This window comes from Orcinus orca, chromosome 2 (assembly GCF_937001465.1).
Source record: "Orcinus orca chromosome 2, mOrcOrc1.1, whole genome shotgun sequence".
NCBI lineage: Eukaryota > Metazoa > Chordata > Mammalia > Artiodactyla > Delphinidae > Orcinus > Orcinus orca.
Genome location: NC_064560.1, coordinates 73986730 through 74009397, shown reverse-complemented (window position 1 = coordinate 74009397; position 22668 = coordinate 73986730). Strand labels below are relative to the sequence as shown.

Below are 22668 nucleotides of genomic sequence, written 5' to 3'. Positions count from 1 at the left end.
CAGAGCATGAAGGATCTGGGTCCCGGCTTGGAGGCTGGATGCCGCTGCTTCTGCTCACTCAGCACCTTTTCGATGATGCTTGTGTTTGATGGCATCACATAGAAGCCGAGTAGCAGACCTAAGTGACTCAATTTGCCAAGATTTTCCTCCTGCACTTGAGAGTAGGCTTTTTTGTTGGGAGACTGAGGGGAAGGGAGGGTATGGTGGCATCTTGAGACTTACAGGTCATTAGGTTGCTCCAGTTCCAAAACCCCTGCTGTGTGTGCAAGGCCAGCTCAGGAGGAGTTGCTGCGGCCACTGTCCGCAGTCCTGCACGAGGGGTTGGGGAGGGTGTTCTTAGGCTAGTCCAGTGTTTTTCTCCCTCCCTGAGGACTCGAATCTAACTTTATCGCCTATTTCAATTGTGCAGAAGGAGCAGATGACATTCCTGGGCCAGTGACCTGGGAGCCAAGGCCTGAGAACTCCATCTTTTTAAAATGGCCAGAACCTGAGAATCCCAATGGATTGATTTTAATGTACGAAATAAAATATGGATCACAAGTCGAGGTAAGACTGGGGCACCGGCCGTGTGTGGGTGCGTTTCTGTTGCAGGTGTAGCGTGTGTTACACTTCAACACAGGGCACCTCCTGGTTAGCTGAAGACTTTGAACAGTAAAATAAGGAGGTAAGTCAGTGAGGATTCAGGTCTTTTTACCAACTCTATGCTCTTTGGGGAATTCTCACTGTGCGAGGAGCTGGCTTATCCTCACCCTCAAGAAACTGTTTCTTTGCAGAAAACGATCTTTCAGCCTAGAGATTGGGCTTAATAACTTAATCTTTCTGGAACTCTTTTTGGTTAAAGAAAGAAGGTTTGGTTAAAGGTCGGGCGTGCTTAGAGTTACTGGAGGACTGCCATAATGTAAGCCTGGGTGTTTTCCCTTTTATTGCAAATTGGGGTCAGTGTTGGGTGGGAGGCGGGAGGCGAGAGGCGAGGCAGTGTGTTTGTGGGAAATTGACACATATGTTTTATTTCCTCCAGGATCAGCGGGAATGTGTGTCCAGACAGGAGTACAGGAAGTATGGAGGGGCCAAGCTAAACCGGCTCAACCCGGGGAACTACACGGCCCGGATCCAGGCCACCTCTCTCTCTGGGAACGGGTCGTGGACTGATCCTGTGTTCTTCTATGTCCAGGCCAAAAGTAAGGCTTGTGGAGGGAGTCACTGGGAAAACAGAAAGCAGGTGGTGCTGGGACTGGGGAAACCTGGGTCGTCATCCTGGCTCTCTGGTTTTCTGATTTCTGTCGGCCACCTTTCAGAAGAGTCACACTTTTGCCAGCACTTAATCTAGGAGCTCAGGCTGGGGAGCTGCCACACCTGGAGTCCCTACCTCATCTGATGGGCAGGGAGATGGTCTGAGGCCCTCTTTTGAGGGAGACAGCAAGGGGCCCGTGCTCTCAACTTGGTTTATGTCCAAAGCATTTTACAAAGCATTGAATTGACCATTCTGCCTCCTGCCTCGTCAGGGATGCTGACTGGGGCTCCGACTCAGGGCTTAGAATCCTAAGGGGTGACAGAAACCTGGGGGCCTTCTGCTCCAGCCTGCTCCAGGGCAGGAGTCGCCGTGACAGCATCCCAGGCTGAGGCATCACCCCTGTCTCTCCTCAGCGGTAAAATAACAGATGCACTTTTAAAGCAGCAACACACTTTGAAAGCACACAGTGGTCCCTGTTTGGCACAGAGACTGGGCCATGTGGTGAGTTTATGCTCAAACCATCGACAAGACAGAATTCTTAGAAGGCCATTCTAGGCGAGGATTTTAGATTTTAAAAGTGAGTTTTGTAAAATGTATGAGCACAAGGGCACTATACTTGCTTGGCCAAGAAAATTCAGTATTTTCATTTGGTGACATAAATATCCCTTATTTACATTTTGAGTTTCTGTTATTTTGTATTAGAAACCAAATTTTTAAGACTATTTCATGTTCAGATAATGGGATCAAATCTGGCATAGCACTATTCCTGACTGCTTCCGCGAGAAAAAGCAGTCCCGCCTTGCTTAGTGGTGCTACTTTTGGGTCAGGTGGGCAATTCCCACTGCCCTGGTTTCTCCTGGTGTCCACATCTGTGCTACTCTGGTCTGGAGTCTGAGTTTTTAAATTCAGGATTCAGTCAATCCAGCAGTCCACCTGGTTAGCGCCTAGTCAAAGACATGCATGGTATTTGGAAGTCTACACAGTGACAGATACCAAAAGAAGGATGTGCAGGGATAGAATTGCAGACCTTGAGGTAGCATTTGATGAGCCTGGCGCTGTGTGAGGGGTAAACAGATGCTTGAGAAGATAATTCCATCATCTCAAATAGTCTGAATTCTCCATGTGGTCCATTTTACCTACTCTTCCAGTTGGCTAGTGCCACACACTCCAGCGCTGGAACTTTCACAGTATTCCCAGAGCCCTCCCCGAAGAAGTGGCTTGTTTTCTCTCTTCTCCTCTCCTCCCCTCTCCACATCCATCCCTTAGAAACAGAGCCTAGGTTTCGAGGTCTAGCATGATGCTGTGTTCTTTGAAACAGCAGCATTGGCTTCTGGGGTTCAGTGACCTTGGCTTATCTGCAGAGATGACAGGTTCCTCTCTGCCACTGCTCCCGCATTTTTAACCCTGTGAGTGCCGGGAGCCAGTGGGAAACCCAAGGGCCGCTCTGATGGCATCTTTCCAGCAGGAGTTGGCATACACCATGGGGAAATTAAATCTGCGTGCCTGCTTTACCGTTGGGCAGTTTTTCCTTGTGTCAGACAAGATTCTCTCCTGCTGTGGTTGAGTCTCCCTTCCTCCTGTTCAATCCTCAGAGGAGATGGAAGCTTTGGAAGCTTTCTGGCAACTGCTCTCCTTTTAGGAACCCTTCATGTGCTTGAATACTATTAAATTACTCCTTAGGCTTTTCTTCTCCAGACTAAATAATCTCAGGTTTGGGGCCTTTTCTTGTAGCCCAGTCTCACAGAACAATTTTCTAGCCATTCGGTCATTTTTTTCTTCTCTGGATGTGTTCCACTTTTTCCATGTCCCCGTTGAAATGTGAAACTCAAAAAGAATAGGATACAACTTGACCAGTAGTATAAGTGATAGAGATAGAAGAAATAATCCTCGGGGGCAAAAAAGAAACTCCACTAGCTTCCCAAAGTCCCTGTTAATTTGCAAGTATTTTTAAGAATTAGGAAATGCAGGAGCCTGTATCCATTTTTAGAGCTATTTGATAAAAATATCTTTAATTTAAAAAATTAAAATAGCTTTAATAGTCCTCACAGAGTAATAATAATAGTAGTGTTTAGTGGCAGAATAATCATTGATGGGTGATCTACAATAGATGTAGCTTGGTCCCCAGTGAGTTCCAACTTCATTTCCACATACGTGGGTGTCCCACAGGCAATTCAGACGCCTCGTGCACAAAACCAGAATCACAGTTGCTACCTTCAAAATCTCTCTCCATCCTTTGTTCCTCAGCTCAGTCCGTGACCCCGTAATCCACCCACCACCCAAGCCAGGAACCTCACAGCCACCCCTCCCCTTTCCTTCACTCCTGCCACCCATTTCTTATTCAAACCCACATCTCATTGATTCTGCCTCTGAAATACCTCTGGAATCCAGCCTCTGTAGCCACCACCACCGCCTCAGCTCAGAGCCTCCAGGGCGCTTGCTTCGTAGGGAAAATATGAGCCAGAGGCGCCGGAAGCCTGGGTTCCAATCCCTAGGTCATGGCCAGCCAGCTGCATGTGTGACCCTGGGGAGGACAGTTTATCTCTGTGAGGCTTTCTCATTCATAGACAAGGAGCAGTGATTCCTTGGTGAGGTCTGAGCTGGATGATGCAGAACATGCCCAGGGCACCCCCCCACCCGCTGCCCCAGACAGGGCAGGGTCTCCTCGCCGCTGCCAGCCCTTCCAGGCTATCCTCAGGCACAGCCATCTCTCCCACACAAATCCCACCAGTTCACTGTGGGGCTGGAGAGCTCTCACTGGTTCCGCTTAATCTGCAGAATGAAGTTCAGAGTGCTTAGCTTGGACAAGGCCCCTTAGGAGCTGGCCCTGGTTTCTCTCCAGTATCATTTCCAACCATCCTCTGTGCTTGGCGAGCTTCCCCCGACTCCCTTCCCCTCTCCCTTCCTCCCTGCATCCTTGCAGCATGTGTGGTCCACTTGTCTGGTTGTTATGCTACCTATGGACATGCTGATTACCAGCATCTGACAGAATTTTCAAGTGTGTAGATCAGCATCCAGCCTGCCATCTGTCATGTAAGAGCTGCGGATGGTGATGAGCAGGCAGGAGCTCTGTGATCTCAGGCTTGGAACTATAGATGCTGATGTTTGGGGCGTATTCAGAGCAGCTTTGGCAAGGGGTGCCATCCAGTTACTTTTGGTTTTTTTTAATTGTCTGTGGAACTGTCCTAAGACAGATAAAAGTCAGTACAGCTTGAGCACTGTAATACATAAGAATCTATTCTCTTTTTTAGCAAATGTATGCAATTCCACCAATAGTTATCAAACTGTATACAAAGATTATTTTACTTGAATCCATCATTTGAACTATTATTTCAGAATACACTGTACTTCGAAAATAAAAATGACTTTACTCCTCCATCGGCACTTATTTAATCTTTTTACAAATAACTCAGGGTTTGTTTTTTTTCTCTTTTATGTACAATACTGTTTACCTTCAGAACTCCTAGTTCATGATAGGCAATAAAGGAATTCTCAAGGATTTTTTTCCCCATACTTCCAGCTCAGTATAAACAAAGGACATGAGCAGTTTGTTCACCTCATGACATTTTCTTGTTTCCCATTTGTTTCTGCAGCAACGTATGAAAACTTCATCCATCTGATCATTGCTCTGCCCATTGCCGTTCTGCTGATAGTAGGAGGGTTGGTTATAATGCTGTACGTCTTCCATAGAAAAAGGTGAGTGACTTGGTGAAAAGTTCAGATACTTTCTGTGTCTGACTGGTTTGATGATTTGAACCCAAGTTAAGATGAACTTTTTGAGAAGTTTGAGGAATTATCTTATGGATCAGAAAACCTGATTTTCCAATCAAATGTACAGAAAAAAGAGAATATTTTCTAATGATTCAACAACAGAAAAAGACTTTTTCTTTGGAGTCTGGATCATCCCCACACTGGTTGTCCCATCACAGATAACGCTGCTTGTGCAAAGCTTTTTCAAACATGATATTTTAACCTGTACATCAAATAAGCCTTTCAATTTCCAACAAAGTAAAGAAACAAATGTTTCTTAAAAAGCTCTAATTTGAGGCCGTTGAAGAAGCCAAAAGAGGCGTTAGCAAGTGTGGTGGAGCTGTCCTGACAGTACCTCCACTACCCCTTCCCGGTCCTTAATGAATCAGAACAAATAAAACTGAGGTAACAAAGATGAAAATATATATAAAAGTATGTGGGGATTTTATTTTCTAACCTGAATTTCATCCTTTTTGACAGAAATAACAGCAGGCTGGGGAACGGAGTGCTGTATGCCTCTGTGAACCCGGAGTACTTCAGTGCAGCCGATGGTAAGCTTCTAAACTACAGTCACTGTCTGGGGTCCCAGCTCAGGAGCTTTGGGGAGTGTTACGAATTCAGGGGAAGAGGCTTGCATTATTTTGAGGGACCTTTGGCCTCAGATCCATCTTCATTAACACTTTTTTTTAAACCAATGTTTTGAGCAGTTCACTGAATATGTCAAAAATTCTGGGACTGTCTGGGCTGCCCCAAGGAAAAATGGGCTTCAGAGATGAATGTGGCCAGCACAGTAATCCATTTATTTAATTGCTTGAAATTTTATGCTAGAATGAAAAAATCTGTATAATTGTCAACATCTAGTTGGAAGATATGCTGCAGCTGACAAAACAGTCCTTTTAAACTAGTTTGAGCTTGAGTTTCATGTCATTATAATTGTCTTTGATCACTACGGCTTCTCTGATTTTTGTATCTTGGAGATTTTCTGTTCATTCCCTCCTGACTGGGGTCTTCACGATTCTTACCCTCATGGCCTGTTCACATTCCCTCTGGTAGTAACTCATGAGAGCCATTTAGTTAAACGTCTGAGATGGTCTGACTTGGAAGGTTTTTTTCCTTATTTGCTGTCTTGTCTTCCAAGTTTGCCAAAATCCTAACTTTTCAAAGTAAGTCAGGGTGAGACATTGGTCACTGGGTACCACTAACTGGCAGTTTGCTAGAGACGTTCACAAATGCCATCCCATTTGATCCCTGCATCCCTATAGGATGGGTTGTCTGATGCTCATCTGTCTGTCAGTGGGGTAACGAGGCTCAGAGGGGAAACTCACCCTGGTCACAGAACTAGGCAGTTGAGAAATCAGGATGAGGCAGCCCCTGGCATCTTGCTGACATGTGATGCAGTCACTGTGGGGAAGGACTGTGAAGTCCTGGGGGCTGGGGAGACCGGCAAGCTGGCCCACAGGAGCAGCTGGCCAGGGTTTGTCAAGTGAATAAATAAGTGCATGGAATCAGCTGGATGTATTTAGAAAACACGTTTGCCTCGCTCATGCTTCAGAAGTGGAAGTGTGTGTGAAATAAAGAGTCATGATTATTCTAATTGCTCATCCTCAAATGAGAAAACAATTTAAAAGCACTATATAAGTGTGTAAAGTTTTATTAATGTGATTTCTTTAATAATTTCTAATTCAAATTGTGTTTACAATAAAGCCAATCAAAAGCAGACTCCTCTGAATGTGAATCAAGTGTAGAATAATGAGGACATTCTTCTTCTTTATATAAAGGTCTCACAAAGTTGTATTTTTTTTTGTGTGTGTGTGTGTGGTACGCGGGCCTCTCACCGCTGTGGTCCCTCCCGTTGCGGAGCACAGGCTCCGGACGCCCAGGCTCAGCGGCCATGGCTCACTGTCCCAGCCGCTCCGCGGCATGTGGGATCCTCCCGGATCGGGGCACGAACCCGTGTCCCCTGCATCGGCAGGCGAACTCTCAACCACCGCGCCACCAGGGAAGCCCACAAAGTTGTATTTTTAAAAGACATATATATGTACACACACACCTACATGTCTGTATGTATATGTGTGTGTGTGTACATATAAGGCTCAGAGAATGTTCTGGAAGGATACACACCAAACTTAAAAGAGTAGTTACTTGTGGAGAGGTTCTTTTTCTTTCAAATAAAAAGGCAAGACGATTTTTATGCATTGTTTGAATAAATAATAGGGTTTTTTTTAATCAAGTAAGGTGAGGAGTCATTACACACTTAATGGAATTTATAAGGAAAATGCAAGTCCACTTCCCGCTCTATCAGTGTGGAGTAAGGCTACTGCAAAAATCTGCTCAGTTTTGAAATAAAGCAAGAAGATTGGCATTTGTAGCTTTGACTGTGAAGGATCCAGGAAGTTTAGAGAGAGCACAAATACAATCATATCAGACTCTAACGGCGATTTGAATTCAAATTTTGTGTCTTTCCAGAGTGCCTTCATAATATTTCTTGATTCTTTAAAAACAAAACAAACAAACAAAACTTATTGTCACCCAGGCCAACAGGTAGGAAGACTGTCACCTTATTTGAACTTAATTTATTCAGCCTTTTGACAAGCATCTTATAGCTAGTTTCCTCAAGGGGCAACAAAATGACATTGCAGTTCAAAAATGCTTTAAAAACTTCTCTCTCCAAAAGCTAATCTGCATGTCACCATTCTCCAGAGTACACTGAAAATCCCCTCCAGGGAAACGCTGATAACATTGTGCACGTAAACCTCTCCTGCCTGGCAGGGCTTAGGACTGCTGGCTAAAGTCAGAGCTATTGGGTTGAATCAGCTACCTCCCAGGGAAAGAATGTGATTGGTTTTAACTCCATGTTTCATGGTGTGTTACATCGTTAATTCTGATTAAAAGCAAGCCTGGATTTTCAGAGATAAATGGATATATACAGTGTCTCTTTATACTTTCTGAGGGGTATCAGGAAGAGTCTTATCTACTGGGTTGTCTTGCATACTGACTCTCCTAAGTGAGCATCAGCCCCTTCTTCAGGGCTATAAACTGTCTAAGCCATATGGAGGTTGTAATTCCATTTGTGAAATTCCTGAACACATACATACGTACTATGAAATACAAAAATGTATGTGAAAGAAAATTCTAGATTGATTAACATAGTCCATATTGGAAATTCCTTAGAGGTGTAAATTGGTGGTATCTCCTGGGCCTAATTTATAGGCATCTTTGCTTTAAGATATCACTTAAAGGTAGATACCTGGGACTTGGGGGTGTCGGAATATAGCTGTCAATCCACTGCTTCTCTTACATCCAGCTACAGGCCCACGGTTAACATCTGAAAGCCTAAAGGCAAACAGAAGCCATTCCAGGTTCTCAGTCCTTCTGCATTTCTAAGCCAGGACCACCTCTTTCCTACCAGTGGAGCATGCCAAGGGTTCCCCTCTCAGGCAAGGACGTAAGCACACAGCATTAGAAGAATATGATAATAATTGAAATTTCTTATGGAGCTGTAGAACAGGTTGATTTTATTTTAGTTCTCGCCTACCCATCAGAGTGGTAGGATGAATCCTCTGTTTTGTTTTCTTTCTTTCCTCCCTTCTTCCTTTCCCTCTTTCTTTCTCCTTCCTCCTGCCTAGAATTATTTATTTATTTACTTAAACCAAATTGAATCTGACCAGAAGCATAGGCTGGACAGGAAATCATATTCAGGCTTAGTCATTACCAAGCCCCACCCCCCCAGCCCCTCACCGCAGTGGTGGGAGGTCCCTGAGTTCACAGGCCCCAGGCCTAAGCCCTGGGGAGGTCCTTCTCATCAGCTGTCCCTCCATGCTGGTCACCACTGAATGCCCCTCGGTGCCAGAGCTCAGTTGCTTCCGTACCTCGTTCATCCCTCCAGGGTCTCTGGCAAGGCCAGAGAAACTGTCCAGACTAGAGCAGAGCTACCAATGGAAATATAGGGCCAGTCCCATAAGAAACCTGAAATTTTTCTAGTAGCCACATATAAAATAGGAAAAAGAAACAGGTGAAATACATGTTGATAAGGTTTTCTTTAACTCAGTGTATCCAAAATATTATGTTTTAATATGCAGTCAGTAAAAAAGTTACTGAAATATTTACATTATTTTTTGAAATCCAGCATGAATTTTATACTTATAGCAACATCTCAAATTGGACGACTCTAGTTCTTATATGCTGTTGGTATCTTTGAATTATCTAGAACTCCTTGAGGACTTGAAATTTTAGTGTTTGACTGTACACTGGCCTTGCTGAAATCCACAGCCTGTGGGAGAGTCCAGAACAAGCCATATCCTTGTCTCCTGATGTTCTCCTCCGTGGGTTCTAGGAAGTGGCATCTTGCCCTCTTTGACCTGGAGTTTGCCCAAAGCACGTTGTTTCAGTTCTGGCCTCTTCTTCCCCAGTGTACGTGCCTGACGAGTGGGAGGTCGCCCGGGAGAAGATCACCATGAGCCGGGAGCTGGGACAGGGCTCGTTCGGGATGGTTTACGAAGGTGTCGCCAAGGGCGTGGTCAAGGATGAGCCTGAGACCAGGGTGGCCATTAAGACGGTGAACGAGGCCGCCAGCATGCGCGAGAGGATTGAGTTTCTCAACGAGGCCTCGGTGATGAAGGAGTTCAACTGTCACCACGTGGTAAGAGAAGGGCCCCCATGTGTTGGGGAGCACACTTGTGGGTTTGCTGTCTCGCCCTGTCTTCTGTAGGGATCCCCCCCATCACCCCACTGTTCCTTTAGACACTGTGCACACGAAGGTTCTGGATGTGATGCAGGGCTGGCCCGTGAGCCCCAGTGGCCCATCGTATGGGCTCTGCTCTGGGCCAGATGGTCCCAGCGGTGGGAGAGCCGCAGTCGTGGGCAGCCCTCACTGAGCCGTTCTCTCTGTCCTTCCTCACAGGTGCGCTTGCTGGGCGTGGTATCCCAGGGCCAGCCGACGCTGGTCATCATGGAACTGATGACCCGGGGGGACCTCAAAAGTTATCTCCGGTCTCTGAGGCCAGAAATGGAGGTCAGTTTTGATTTTCACTGACATCCCATGTTAACTGTTCCCTTTCCTTTAGAACCTTCCCCCAGAAAATACTGCGTCCTTAAATCCTTTCACTTTTCTTGCCCCATGCTTGGTTCTTGGTCCTGTATATGAAGGAGTTCCCTGACTAGAGAGATACCTGGATCTTTTGTGAGAGGCACTTGCCAGTCCGCAGGTACCCTATTACTCAAACCCCTGTGTGCTTTTGCTGCTACATCATTCCCTCCACCCCCAGTCACCTCCTCTACCACCGTTTCTCTCTGACTCCCACCCACAGACCATGTCTGCACTGCTCCCTCCCTGGAGCCTTTCCTGCCCCCCACCCCAGCCAGGAGTGCCTGTCTCCTCCACTGCCTTCTCTCCTGGACCGGCTTTCTCTTGTTTGGTTCTTGGTGGATCCCCATCTAGCCCATTATGTTTCCTGTCCATCCCAGACCCAGTGTAGCTCAGTGTCGTGCTTGTCAGAGTTCACTGTCAGGTTGACTTGATTCTTGTGCTGGGTGGTTTCCCTCCCAGCTCTGTGCGCAGACACCCACTCACTCACAGGCCCCCACCTGACGTGTGCCCCTTCCCCTCCTGTGGGCAATCTGAGCCTTTGAGCCGAGGGAGCCCCATTTCTCAAGCCCTGCATCCACATTTCAGGCTTTATCCGGAATCAGGGTCTTGCTTGAGCTTCTGAATGATCATCACCTCAGCTGCACAGTGATTTCTACTTAGTATCAAAAAAATATCAATTTGTGTTACCATGGTGTCTCCCCATGAACCCAGCTTTGTAACATTTGGAGGAGTGACTTTTTTTTTTTTTTTTTTTTTTTTTTGCGGTACGCAGGCCTCTCACTGTTGTGGCCTCTCCCGTTGCGGAGCACAGGCTCCGGACGCGCAGGCTCAGGGGCCATGGCTCACAGGCCCAGCTGCTCCACGGCATGTGGGATCTTCCCAGACCGGGGCACGAACCCGTGTCCCCTGCATTGGCAGGCGGACCCTCAACCACTGCGCCACCAGGGAAGCCCTGGAGGAACGACTTTTAAGAGTATACTGGGAGATAAACACTTAGAAGTGATACCAGCAACATCTGCCTTTCACTTGGCTGCCTTGGTGGGTCTCAAGTCCTCACTTGGACCCTGACTTTGCTGCCTGTTGAGGAAGCTTTGGGTCTGCTTTTGTGCCTTGGATCCTCCCCTTTCTCTACCCCTCTTGAATGTCTGTAGCCTTTCTCTGTTTGAGCTTAATCTTTTGTTTTCTTCTTTTAATTGGCAACTTAATCATCTCCCAAGTAGTAGTTCCTTAATTTTTGTTCCAAGCACTTGTTTATTACACGTTGCTTCCTTTACTCACAGCAGATGATGCATGTGGTTCTGCAAGGTCTGCGAGGCCCAGTGTGGACTGAGGCCCTGAGCAGGGCAGTTTGCAACACATCCACCCTCTGCTCTGCCCAGCGTGGGTCCCCAACTCCCCTGGATCTTAGTGCCTTTTCCCAGCTCACTTTGTAATACACAAGCCAGCACAAAGGAGAAAAGCTTCATCAGCTGGGTAACTGGAGATGTGGCAGTATGTTTCTTATCAGATTCATGTAAGGCACCTCTGAAAAGTCTAAAGCACTTACTTCCTTCGTACCCAGTTTCAGGCACAGAATAAAAATTTGCAACACATAGCCCTAGTCCTGGCTCTGCCACTACCTGTCTGCGTCCTCAGGTGGCTGCTTCAGGCTCTGGGCCTTGGTTTCCTTATGTGTAAAATAAGAGGGTTGGGCAAGATGACTACTAAAGTCCTTTTCAGATGAAAAATTAACTTTAAAAAAAAATTTATTTATTTTTGGCTGCATTGGGTCTTTGTTGCTGTGCACAGGCTTTCTCTAGTTGCGGTGAGCAGGGGCTACTCTTCGTTGCGGTGCATGGGCTTCTCATTGCAGTGGCTTCTCTTGTTGCAGAGCACAGGCTCTAGGCGCCCGGGCTTCAGGAGTTGTGGCATACAGGCTCTAGAGCACATGCTCAGTAGTTGTGGCGCACGGGCTTAGTTGCTCCGCGGCATGTGGGATCCTCCCGGACCAGGGCTCAAACCTGTGTCCCCTGCATTGGCAGGCGGATTCTTAACCACTGTGCCACCAGGGAAGCCCCCCAAAAAATTCACTTTTAGATTTGTCAGATTTAAAGTTGTTCTTTCTAACCCATGTCAAGTATAAAAATACGTATGGTTATCCTGTGGTTTCATTATATTCTACTTGGCATCTTCCCCCAGTGAAGATTCATTCATTTCCCTCACTAAATGCGGATGCTTGTGTATACGCGTCTTAAGTAGTTCTAAGCAAGTTAAATATTTCTATTTTCTAAGACGTCTGAAAGAATGGCAGTATTAGCACCATGAACTGACAGAATGTCAGCCCTCTCCTTCAATACTTAAAATCAGGTTCCTTTTTTTGATTCTGTTTTTCATATTAATATTATGAAGCGCCACTTCTAATAAGCGCCTAACTTAATATTCCACAACTTAAGTATTATGAGCATAAAGTTAACATTTTACCTGCCAATTTCCTGGTGTACCGTGCATATCTAAAGCCCTGAAAAGGTTAAAGAGAATGTTAGGTCCTGAGGGAAAAAGGCTCCTCTAAGCAAGGCCCCTTTGTAAAGGAAGGGGGTAGTTTTGGCTTACCCTTTGGGTCATCACATCACTTCCCCAGGCAACTCAGTAATGAGGATTTTAAATCACCACAGACAGTCCTGATAGTAGCTTCAGAATTCAAGTGGAGGGAACCAACCCCCAAGTACTTGGAGAGTTGTTATACTGCTCCTAGAAGCCAGCTTTGGGGCAGAAACTAGCACCTCACTGGGCAAAACCAGCATTCCCTGGGTGTGGACCTTGGCCAGGCACTGGCGGACACTTACCATGCATGGTCCCAGGTCATCCTCCCAGCAGTGACCCCGCCTCGACCCCATGTGAAAGAGCCCAGGCAGGAGGCCAGACTGTCTGATCCTAAAGCCCAGACATGTTCTTCCTGTGGCGCAGGGTTTGAGCTGGGAAGGGGACGTGTGGGACCTGTCAGAGCAGGATGGCTTTGCTGTGTTGTGACAGATGCTCTGTAGTCAGGGAAACTGAGGTAAAGTCTGTTGAACTCACACAAACAAGAGGTGGTCAGCATCTAAACTGGGGGTGCTGATGGGTTTCTACACTTTCTTTTAGGATAAAGAGGCTTGGACACACATTTTATGTAAAACTTTTCTAAATGGATTTATTATTTGGGGGTATTTCTTCTCAATTCTGAAGTCGGTATGTTGCCCTTCTCTGCAAAGAGGAAACGTTTATCCGTGTTACCTGTCACTGTTGGACATTGGTCCCCTCCAGAATAAGCTTCTGCTGGACTTAAATGAACTGTCAAGGGCTTGCTTTCCTCAGCACCCACAGAAGATAATAATCCAAGGAATGCCACTCTGTAAGGTGAACAAATTCATCTTGATGGTTTTGTACTTTAGAAGAAAGTTGAAGGGAAAGAAAAGGATTAAATAATTTAATGTAGGAAATAACACATCCAGTGTCCATTCAAGAAACCCGTTTGCTTATTTCCACATGGCCTTTGTAATGTCCTCTCCCTCCTTTTCCCTGTATGGAGTTGGATTGTAGAAATAAAAGGAACACATACACTAATTGGAATTTGAGTATCCAGAATTTTTAATATCAAAAATTGCTGGTTTCACTTTAAATGATGTTGGCCCCACCCAAAATCGAAGATGCTGGTCCTCCCAAGTTGTGCTAATAGGTGCTTCTCTCTGCAGCTTTGTGATGTGGTCAGAGGGCAAGTGCCATGGCCTCCTTCTGAGCCACTCCTGGTTTCTTAGCAGAATGACCTGTGGTGCTCAGATTGAACAAAGGTGGATTTGCAAACCGTGAAAGAACACGGGGAGGGAAAAATTCCTAAATTCTCACGTGGATTTTTTTTTTTTAATCTCCAACAGAATAATCCAGTCCTAGCACCTCCCAGCCTAAGCAAAATGATCCAGATGGCTGGAGAGATTGCAGATGGCATGGCATACCTCAACGCCAATAAGTTTGTCCACAGAGACCTCGCTGCCCGGAACTGCATGGTGGCCGAAGATTTCACAGTCAAAATCGGAGGTGTGTCCTTAGCTTTCCAGATCTGAGCAAGAACTAAACTCGCACATGTTTTAGGGACCAAGTGGGCATTAGCCTGCCTGTGGAGAGGTTTTCCAATGCGTCCCGTGACTGCAGAGTCTTACTCTCTGGAATAATGTGATTGTGTCCAGTCAATAGTCACAAACCCAGCCAGCCTGGCTGTAATCCTGATAGTGCATGGGCGCAGTGGTCCAGGCAGTGGCCAAGGGTGAGCTGAGGCCATGGTCCGTGAGGTTGCCTCTACTGGCACTTGAGGTGTTTCTTGGCAGAACAGTTCTAAGCATTGTTTCCAAAAATGGTTGACACAGTGCCCTCAGGTGATTTTGACTTGTGCCTAAAAGTTGCCCTCCATACTACTAGTATGTCTTCCAGTTTTCCAGCTTACAAGGAACATTGTCTGCCTCACAACAACCGGGGGTCCATGGCGTTTTCTAAGAGGTGAGGTCCCCGATGATGAAGCCCGTGCACAGAGCAGAAGTGGTTACAGGATGAGGGAAGACCGCTGCTTTCTGGGGTTCGCACCCGAGCTGGTCAACCTCGGAGCTCTTGATCTTTGTTGCAAGCCTTACTTACTAGCTAACTAAACTCCTCCTTAGACCCCTTGTTGCCACCACCCACTGTAACACCAAAAACGGGGGATGGTCACTTGTTAGGAATTTACTTTGGACTTTAGGTTTGGTTTTTACTTTGGTCCTTGAATCTGCCTGATAAAACACATAAAACATCAGGGCTGCATGGGAACCACCTGCTCTTCCCACTGTGAGATGATGATGTTTCAGGAAAATGCTGAATATTTATCCTGAGAAGCTACAGGAAGACTTTACATCCAAAAACTATTTAAACCTCTTTGTCTAGCTCTTGAACTGTCTGTTCTGGAAGTGCTCGCCTTCCTTTAGCAGTGTTTTTGGGGTTTTTTTAACAATGAATTTGAATGAATATTTTGGCCCTTTGGTGAGCAATGAGTATCCCCTCTAGAATGGTTTCCCAAGTGGGGATAGGCATCTTTATCTTTCCTTTGTAGGAGCTAGAGGTAATGGATGGAGCCATATCGTACAGCAAATATCCTTGGCCATCAGTTATTCCGTGTGTCCTTGGATTGGCCCTTTGAGGCATCCACACATTTGACACCCCTGAAAGTCTGAGGCTGTCTTGCCCTGGGGCTCTCAGGGAAGAGCCCCTATGGCTGCTGCCTGGGCTTCCTCTGTGTACCCTGCTCCCTCCCCTTCCCTTCTCAGCGAGGACCCAGATTGCTCCCACAGAGATGCCAACCAGCTCCCCTTCCCCAGCTGCAGAGCCAGGCAGGCACTAACTAAACTAAATCCCGCTTCTGCCACTAACAGACGTGAGGCTTGCGGCAAGTGTCTTTAAGTTCTGTGAGCCCCAATTTCTTGACCTCTGAAATGGGGATGATGCTGTAAGAGAGCCATGAGATGCTGGGAAAGACTCGGTGCAGGAAAGCACCGGGCACGTACGTGCTGGGTGTGGGGCAGGTCCTTGGAAATGGGAACGTTAGTGTCTGTGGCCTAACTCAGTTCCTTCTCCTTTACTTCCCTGCTCGCCCTCACTGCGGGAGAGCTGTTTTTGTGCCACTTGCCATTGGAAGTCCAAATCAGCAAGGACTCTATTTGCTATTTAACCATGTGGCATATTTATAGTGATGTTTTCTTTGTACTGTGTTTTTTCTTCCTGAAATTTGAAATTTTTCTTTTGGGTTAAGGAGGAAATAATTTGTGCTTTTTTTCTGGGATTTCTGTCTTTCCTTGTTGTGCAAGGAAAAGCAGATCCTCTATTTGCACGTCACTGGATAATTCAGAGATAAGACTTTAGCACTTCGTTTTTATTCTTCGCTAGGATTCAAAAATGTTTTTCTAATGCCCAGTGTCCCATGGATTACAAATATGACAAGCAGTTTTACCAGAGGCAATTCGATGGCCGTTAGCGTAGTACAAGGAAATTATGTTGATTAACGTCCAAGGAACTTTGTTCTCTGTGTTTGCTTTGTAGCCTTACCTCTTTGTGGCAGAGTTAGAGACATAAATGAACATTTTAAAAAGGAGAGCAGCCCTTTCTCCTGGGAAGGAGAACGGAAGAGTCCCTGTAAGAAAAGGTTACATGATTGAGTGGAAAATCAAAATCTGACAAAGAAGCAATAATTTAGGATTATAAAGCAAGCCTGCCATCAAACATAATTATGTGACATCTTCTAGAGACATGGAAAATGGAAGACATTTTCAAAAATGAGTGGGAGTATTATGTTGAAAAACATTATTGAGTAATACCTTCCGGGGCCTAGTAAATACCATCTCTTAGGCATCTTACTGTGTACTTTTTTCATCGTGAATTGGTCCTCTCAATATTTTCCCCCTTATTAGATGGTGAAACTACTTTCTTTCCTCTGATAATGAGGCAGTGTTACTAAGTAAATAAAAGTCAACATGCTCCTGGCTATTTGATCATGTTTTTAAACCACATACAAATGACCTTTGCCCTCCTCAGTACATATTTTCCTGATAAACTATGGGTCCTGATAATTTGTAAGATGCCTCTCATTTTAAATGCAATGAGGGAGCTACCTTCTTAAAAGAATCATATTGTAAATATATTTAAAGGCAGAGATTTCTGGGCATTTGCTTGTCATGTGACTCACCGGTCCTCCCCTGCGGTTTCTGCCTCATCAGGTGGCAGCATAGATATCGGCCTACCTAAAGCCAGTTTCCCCTTGGACTTGTCTGTGGGCACAGGACCCTCCTCTGAGACGTCACTGTGCCTCTTTGCTTCTCCCCCGACATTACTCACATGGGGTAATTCTCGTGCCTTCTCTCCTCCTCACAGATTTTGGGATGACGAGAGACATCTATGAGACCGACTATTACCGGAAGGGAGGGAAGGGGCTGCTGCCCGTGCGCTGGATGTCCCCCGAGTCCCTCAAGGATGGAGTCTTCACCACGCACTCTGACGTCTGGTACGAGAGACCTTTCCTGTAACGCCAGCCCCCGGCCCCCACGAGTCCTTTCCTTTCCTCCTGTTTTCTGTTCATTGTTACCCGTTTCCGGCTTTGACTAAGTGTGATGGGGGCCACCCCCTCATCACTGACGTGTTCCTGTTGTCAGTGGGCACTTGTGGGATCTAAAGAACTTGTGGGACCAACATTTCTTTCAATGCTTAGCTGCTCACCGAGTGGTTGGGAGGCCTGGAGACACACCACCAGGGGCTAGGGTATGGGGACAAGCCAGAAAGTTTTACCTCTTTCTGCTTCTTCCCCACCTGCCTTCTCTCATTTTCTTTCGCAATAAATAGATGCGACGTATGTGTGCGTATGTGTGTGTTTGGGGAGGTGGTTGCTTCACCTAATTAAACCTTCAGATTGCAGATGCTGCTTATTTTAGACCCAAAGCTTATGAGTCTTGATGTGTTTTCCTATTGGTTCCATCTGCTGTCTGTCCTCTTCCAATGGGCACCTATCGTTGTTGACCCAGGGATGGTGTGGAAAGCAAAATGTCTCCCTTAGTCATGGACGTATCTTGGGGTAGAAGGTGCATCAGCTGCGGATGCAGAGGCCTTTTGATAGTATTGTTTATTGCGGCTCCTCAGCAACATTGTGGAGAGGTGGTCAGTTTCTGAAATACGATTGAGGTTCTTGGCAGGCGAAGGCCCTGGCACGTCTACCTTCTAGAACGTCAGCTAGTTTCTTGGCTGTCCTCTCAGGAGATCCCGTTGCTGGTGGGTTACAGAAATGGTAGTTGTTTACTCCAGCTGTAGGGATGAGCACATAGAGGAGCTATTTAAATAGTGACCGACATCATTTTTTTTTTTAACCTCGTGAACCTTGCGATCAAGGGCCTTGGATCCTATTTTGAAGACAGGTGCGAATTGGAAATAGCATTTGAATATGACCCAGCAAAGCATGATTTCTTCTTGAGCTCAAGTGTGAGATCTGTTTTGCAATCAGCCTATTCAAGATGGTTCCCTCTTCACAGTCAAATCAAAGTGTTCGACACCATTTTTAGATATCGAGATGATGGGGAGAGGACAGGCTTGGGCCCACACCCGCATCTGTTTATTCTAGGATCCATGCTTCCAACAACTTTGAGGTCAGCTTACAGTGTAGTAAAATAGAAAACCACGAGAGCCAGGGAAAACAGAGGCAGGGCAGGAAGATAAAACTAGAGTTGTTAATATCTCACAGGCTAAGTTTACCAAATTCTGGTTAGCAGCAATTGCAACAAGCAGCAGTAAAGGGTGTTCATTGCCATTTTTCTCCCATTTGATGACATAGACATTATGAACCAGTAAGAAAAAATATATATAAACAAGAGTAGGGATTTCATATTCATTCCATTCATGTTCAGGCTTTGACAGTGCTTTCGTTTTGTTTTTTTTTAACATAGCCTTTGAGGATAACACTGGTAAGGTGGGTAGGCTAGGACAATGGAGAATATGGAAGGCTTCTTAGCTCCCCAGGATCTAAAGTGCTCCCTCTTGAAGGAATGAAAATCATTTTTGAGTATATTCAGTGGTACAAAACAGTCATCCCTAAATAGTTAAAGTCTAGAAAGAAATACAAAGAATTGTATTTGACTTTGCGGAAGATACCCTAGAATTTTAGGATCAGAAGATATTCTGAGGTCGGGACCCGTCCCCACACCCCATCTACAGCGTCTTTGACAGCTGGTTTTTGAGCTTCTGCTCACATATTTCCAGGGACTGCTAATTCCTCTCTCATAAAGACAGACAGCCCTAATCCTTAAGACATCCTTGGGTTTTGCAGGTCTTTCTCATGCTATGCTTAAGTCGGCCTCTTGCTGACACCCCATTGGCCTTTCTCTGTAGCACGGTTGCACAACCTGCTGTTTTTGATAAGACAGGCCTTGGAGTCACAAGGAAATGGTCTCTTTTCTCTAGGTGGAACATCTTTAGGTTTTCCTGCTATCCTTGGAGACATTATTCCCAGGCCCTTGGGCACTGTCCTGGTACCTCCTATAGCTCTCTTGTAGCACTGTGTCCCTGCAAATGGTTCCTTTGGGTTAGAAGACACAGGTGTGCCCTCCAGGCATGGAGGGAACCAGGCACAGGACTGGGGAGGGGGAAATCCATGGCTTGAAGGTGTGTTTCCTTCCTGGGCAACTGAATCACCCTACAACAGTCTTCATTTCTTGACTTACTGAGAAGCTTTCCAAATGGCCACAAATATCCAGGGCTGGTTGCTCCCTCCTAGAGTTATTTGGTTCTTCAGTGGCGAATTCACATCAGCTGGTAATGTGGATATCTCTGTAGGTTTCGATTTGCTGGTGGGTGGGACATTGACAGATCCCGTCCTTGTATGAGGAGGTATAATTATTGAATGCTGACTTTAACCAGCACTGGAATTGAAGTGAGTCTCACACCAAGTTGTCCCTTACTTGGGAAAACAGCCCCAATGCTCGAAATTAGAAAAGGCTTCACACAAAGGCATTTATCTAATGTTTAAAGATTAAATCCATAAAATTCAAAGCTTGGTTTTGCATGAGGCATTAAATGCCAGTGCCACATTGTAAATGACCTGCTCGGAAAAGCATGCAGGTGTTGCATCTTTCTCAGCGTCTCTGGCTTTGTGGCCTTGGTCAAACCATAGGGTATCTGTGGACTTCAGCTGCTCCATCTGTGAGGTAAGGTCTGTTTGGGGATGTCTGCAGAACCTCAGTAGATGTTTTTGTTTTGTTTTGTTTTGTTTTTTTGTGGTACGCGGGCCTCTCACTGTTGTGGCCTCTCCCGTTGCGGAGCACAGGCTCCGGATGTGCAGGCTCAGCGGCCATGGCTCACGGGCCTAGCCGCTCCGTGGCATGTGTGGGATCTTCCCGGACCGGGGCACGAACCCGTGTCCCCTGCATCGGCAGGCGGACTCTCAACCACTGCGCCACCAGGGAAGCCCCTCAGTAGATGTTTAAATGGCCCCTGTGACAACTCCTGATGACAGGGAGGCACGTTGGTGTTGGGTAGAGATGCTTTAGCCTCCATACCTTGGGGCAGAAAAATGGTTGAACTCAGCTAGTCATGTCCTGGGAAGGACGCCCGGATGCCAGGCCCTCACAGACAGGTGACACTGACATCAAACCAGAGTCACTCCAGGGAAAGCCTTTGTGGAGAGCCGGCTCTGTCACCTTCTGTGTTCTTTCATGTGTGTGCTCGTGAGGACCTGGCGTGGCCCAGGCACAGTGCTCAGCGTGTGCAAGAACCAGGGTGCCTAGAGACATGGTCCTTGTCCCTGAGGGATGAAGTCTCATAGAGAACAGGAAGCGACCCTGACAGGCTGGGATCACAGACCCCTTCCCCGAAGATCGGGAGTCGTGGGGCACCTTGAAGTATGGACTTTCACCTTCCGAACAGTGAGGAAGTGGGCTCTTGGCGGTGGGAACACTGGGGGAAACCACGGTGGTGGGAAGCGCTTAGTTCGTGTAGAGGATGGTGGGACTTCCTCAAGGGAGTTAGGCTGAAGAGAGCTCAAGTGAGGCCTTGGCTGTTTTGTTAGGGGTTTGGGACTAATTCTGCAGTCTCCGTGAGGAGAGGCTTCTGAGCCGGAGAGTGACTTAGAGCCGTGTTTTAAGAAGTTCACGTTAGCTAGAGTGTGAAGCTCCTCTGAGTAAGATGTTGGTGCCAAAAAGGAGGCGTCCTGCAGGCCAGGCAAGGGGGACCATCTGCACTGAGGATGTGCTGGGGGGACGAAAGGAGGGGAGCAGACCTTTGGGCAGGTCTGAGCCTGCACGGGCAAGCTGTGGGGGTTATCTGAGGAGGTGTGGGAAGGATGACCTCAGGGTGCTATTGAATATAGTTCCCCGTGCTATACTGTAGGAGTTTGTTGTTGGCATGTGGACTCTTCTAAGCTGAAGGAGTCGAGAAGTGGAATTTGCAGGAAGGACTCTGACCTTCCCCTGAAGCAGGCTTATGACCCTTATGTGCCCTGGAGGAAAGAAGCATCCTTATTTCCTAAGACACCAAGAGGAATCTGAACTAACAAGTCTTGCTGGGTTTCCCCAGTTCACTGTACCCTTTGCTCATCTCCTTCTGTCCTGTCCCCCTTTTTCCATGACTTTGTGCTCTTCATCAAAACTAATATAAAAAATGTTTAGGTTTTACTACTTTGTTGGGTCTTCATTTCCTTATGAAGGCTCCTGTGTCGTGTAAAACTTATATTAAAAAAATCTGTACCCTTTCTCTTGTTAATCTGTCTTTTGATACAGAGCCCCAGCTGAGAACTGAGCAGGACAGAAGAAAAGGATTTTTTTCCCCTTTCTTTACAAAGGAAAGTGGCATTCTCTAAGAAAGTTAATATCTTTTTCCTCGACTGCCCCAAACCTGTTGGGAAACACTTTTTAATTTCTGAAGAATTTCTTTGATTCACTTAGGAGAGAAGCTAAACGCATGAGCTTCTGACTTTATACTAGAATTGTGGTTCTCGTTTCAGTGATGTTACACTAGCAGTGGTTCTCCACAGGGTTGATGGCATCTCCTAGGAGACATTTGGCAATATCAGCGTGGCGAGACAGAGTTGAGACACATTAAGGTCAAGGGTCCACAGTAACCCAGAGCTTGGAGTGGGGCGATAGGTGCTGAGAGGTCAGCATGGGCGCCGTTCGGTGGGCGCTGGCCGCCTGACAGTAGCTGGCACAGCCGAGGAACGTGTGGGGCAGGAGGGGGACGTGGGGCTGGGAGAAACCGCATTTTCAGGTTATTTCTCAGGCCAGGCCTGCCGTCAGTTGGGTACCACATTTCAGAGGTGGAGTTGGGAGCCGTGGCCTCTGAGGCAGAGACCTAGGTGACCGGGCCAATTCAGTCTGCGGAGATCCCCCAGCCCAGGTTGACGGAGGGAGCCCACTGCCCTCGGCTGGGCCTGCGAACACCGCATTTGGGCCTCCAGGCTTTCAACTTTCCTAGGGCTCTCGTGCAATACCAAGACTATTTCTTGGTCACTGAGTTTCAAAAGGATCTTGGGTGGGTCTGTCCTCTGAGGGCTAAGATTCTAAATATTTATGTCTGACATCTGCTCTCAGCATCAATTTGTACAAAACCCTTTTGTTCATGGAAAGGAGCTGAAGCATCGAGTAAAACATTCTGATACAAAGTCCGCGGCCCTCCTGGCTCGGCTTGGCCAGGATCCGCAGAGCTCTGGGCGGGAAGCGCCGCCCCAGAATTTTCAGTGCGGCTTTGCCCACACCCCTGGCCTTTGGAAGGTCCAGGAAGCCCCTCGGGTTGGCCAAGCGGCAGGCTTTAATCTGCGGAAATGAACCGAATGGAAAGGCAAATAGACCGTGGAGAATTTGTGAAAGACGCTGATGTATGCTGGGAAGGCACCTTTATTTTGCAGATTACAGCACTGCCTTTTTTAACATCCTCAGTCTGAAATTTCTGTGTATGTATATACCTATTTCAGTTTGTTTTCCAGGAGTAGGATCTCCTAACCTACAGGCAGAAGCGCATGCGAGGCGGAATCGCTCCCTGCTCCCCTTGCTGACTTGGTTCCTCAGCCACCCCCTTCCCCCCACCTTGGCTAAACTCTGGGCCTAAG

The 22668-nt window shown here is 46.7% G+C and overlaps 1 protein-coding gene across 5 annotated transcripts in view; it reads left to right on the top strand.

Moving 5' to 3' along the window:
- The window catches only part of IGF1R (insulin like growth factor 1 receptor), a 306920-nt gene that overhangs the window by 267936 nt on the left and 16316 nt on the right, over positions 1-22668 (top strand). For 4 of the 5 annotated variants that reach the window (XM_004271659.4, XM_033431454.2, XM_033431453.2 and 1 more), the window contains 8 exons: positions 410-546; positions 1019-1178; positions 4822-4924; positions 5459-5529; positions 9388-9617; positions 9879-9989; positions 13952-14111; positions 16962-17091. In XM_004271659.4, coding sequence (XP_004271707.1) covers positions 410-546; positions 1019-1178; positions 4822-4924; positions 5459-5529; positions 9388-9617; positions 9879-9989; positions 13952-14111; positions 16962-17091 — 1102 coding nt within the window. The remainder of the gene's footprint in view (positions 1-409; positions 547-1018; positions 1179-4821; positions 4925-5458; positions 5530-9387; positions 9618-9878; positions 9990-13951; positions 14112-16961; positions 17092-22668) is intronic. The other variant, XR_007475598.1, reaches the window with a different exon arrangement.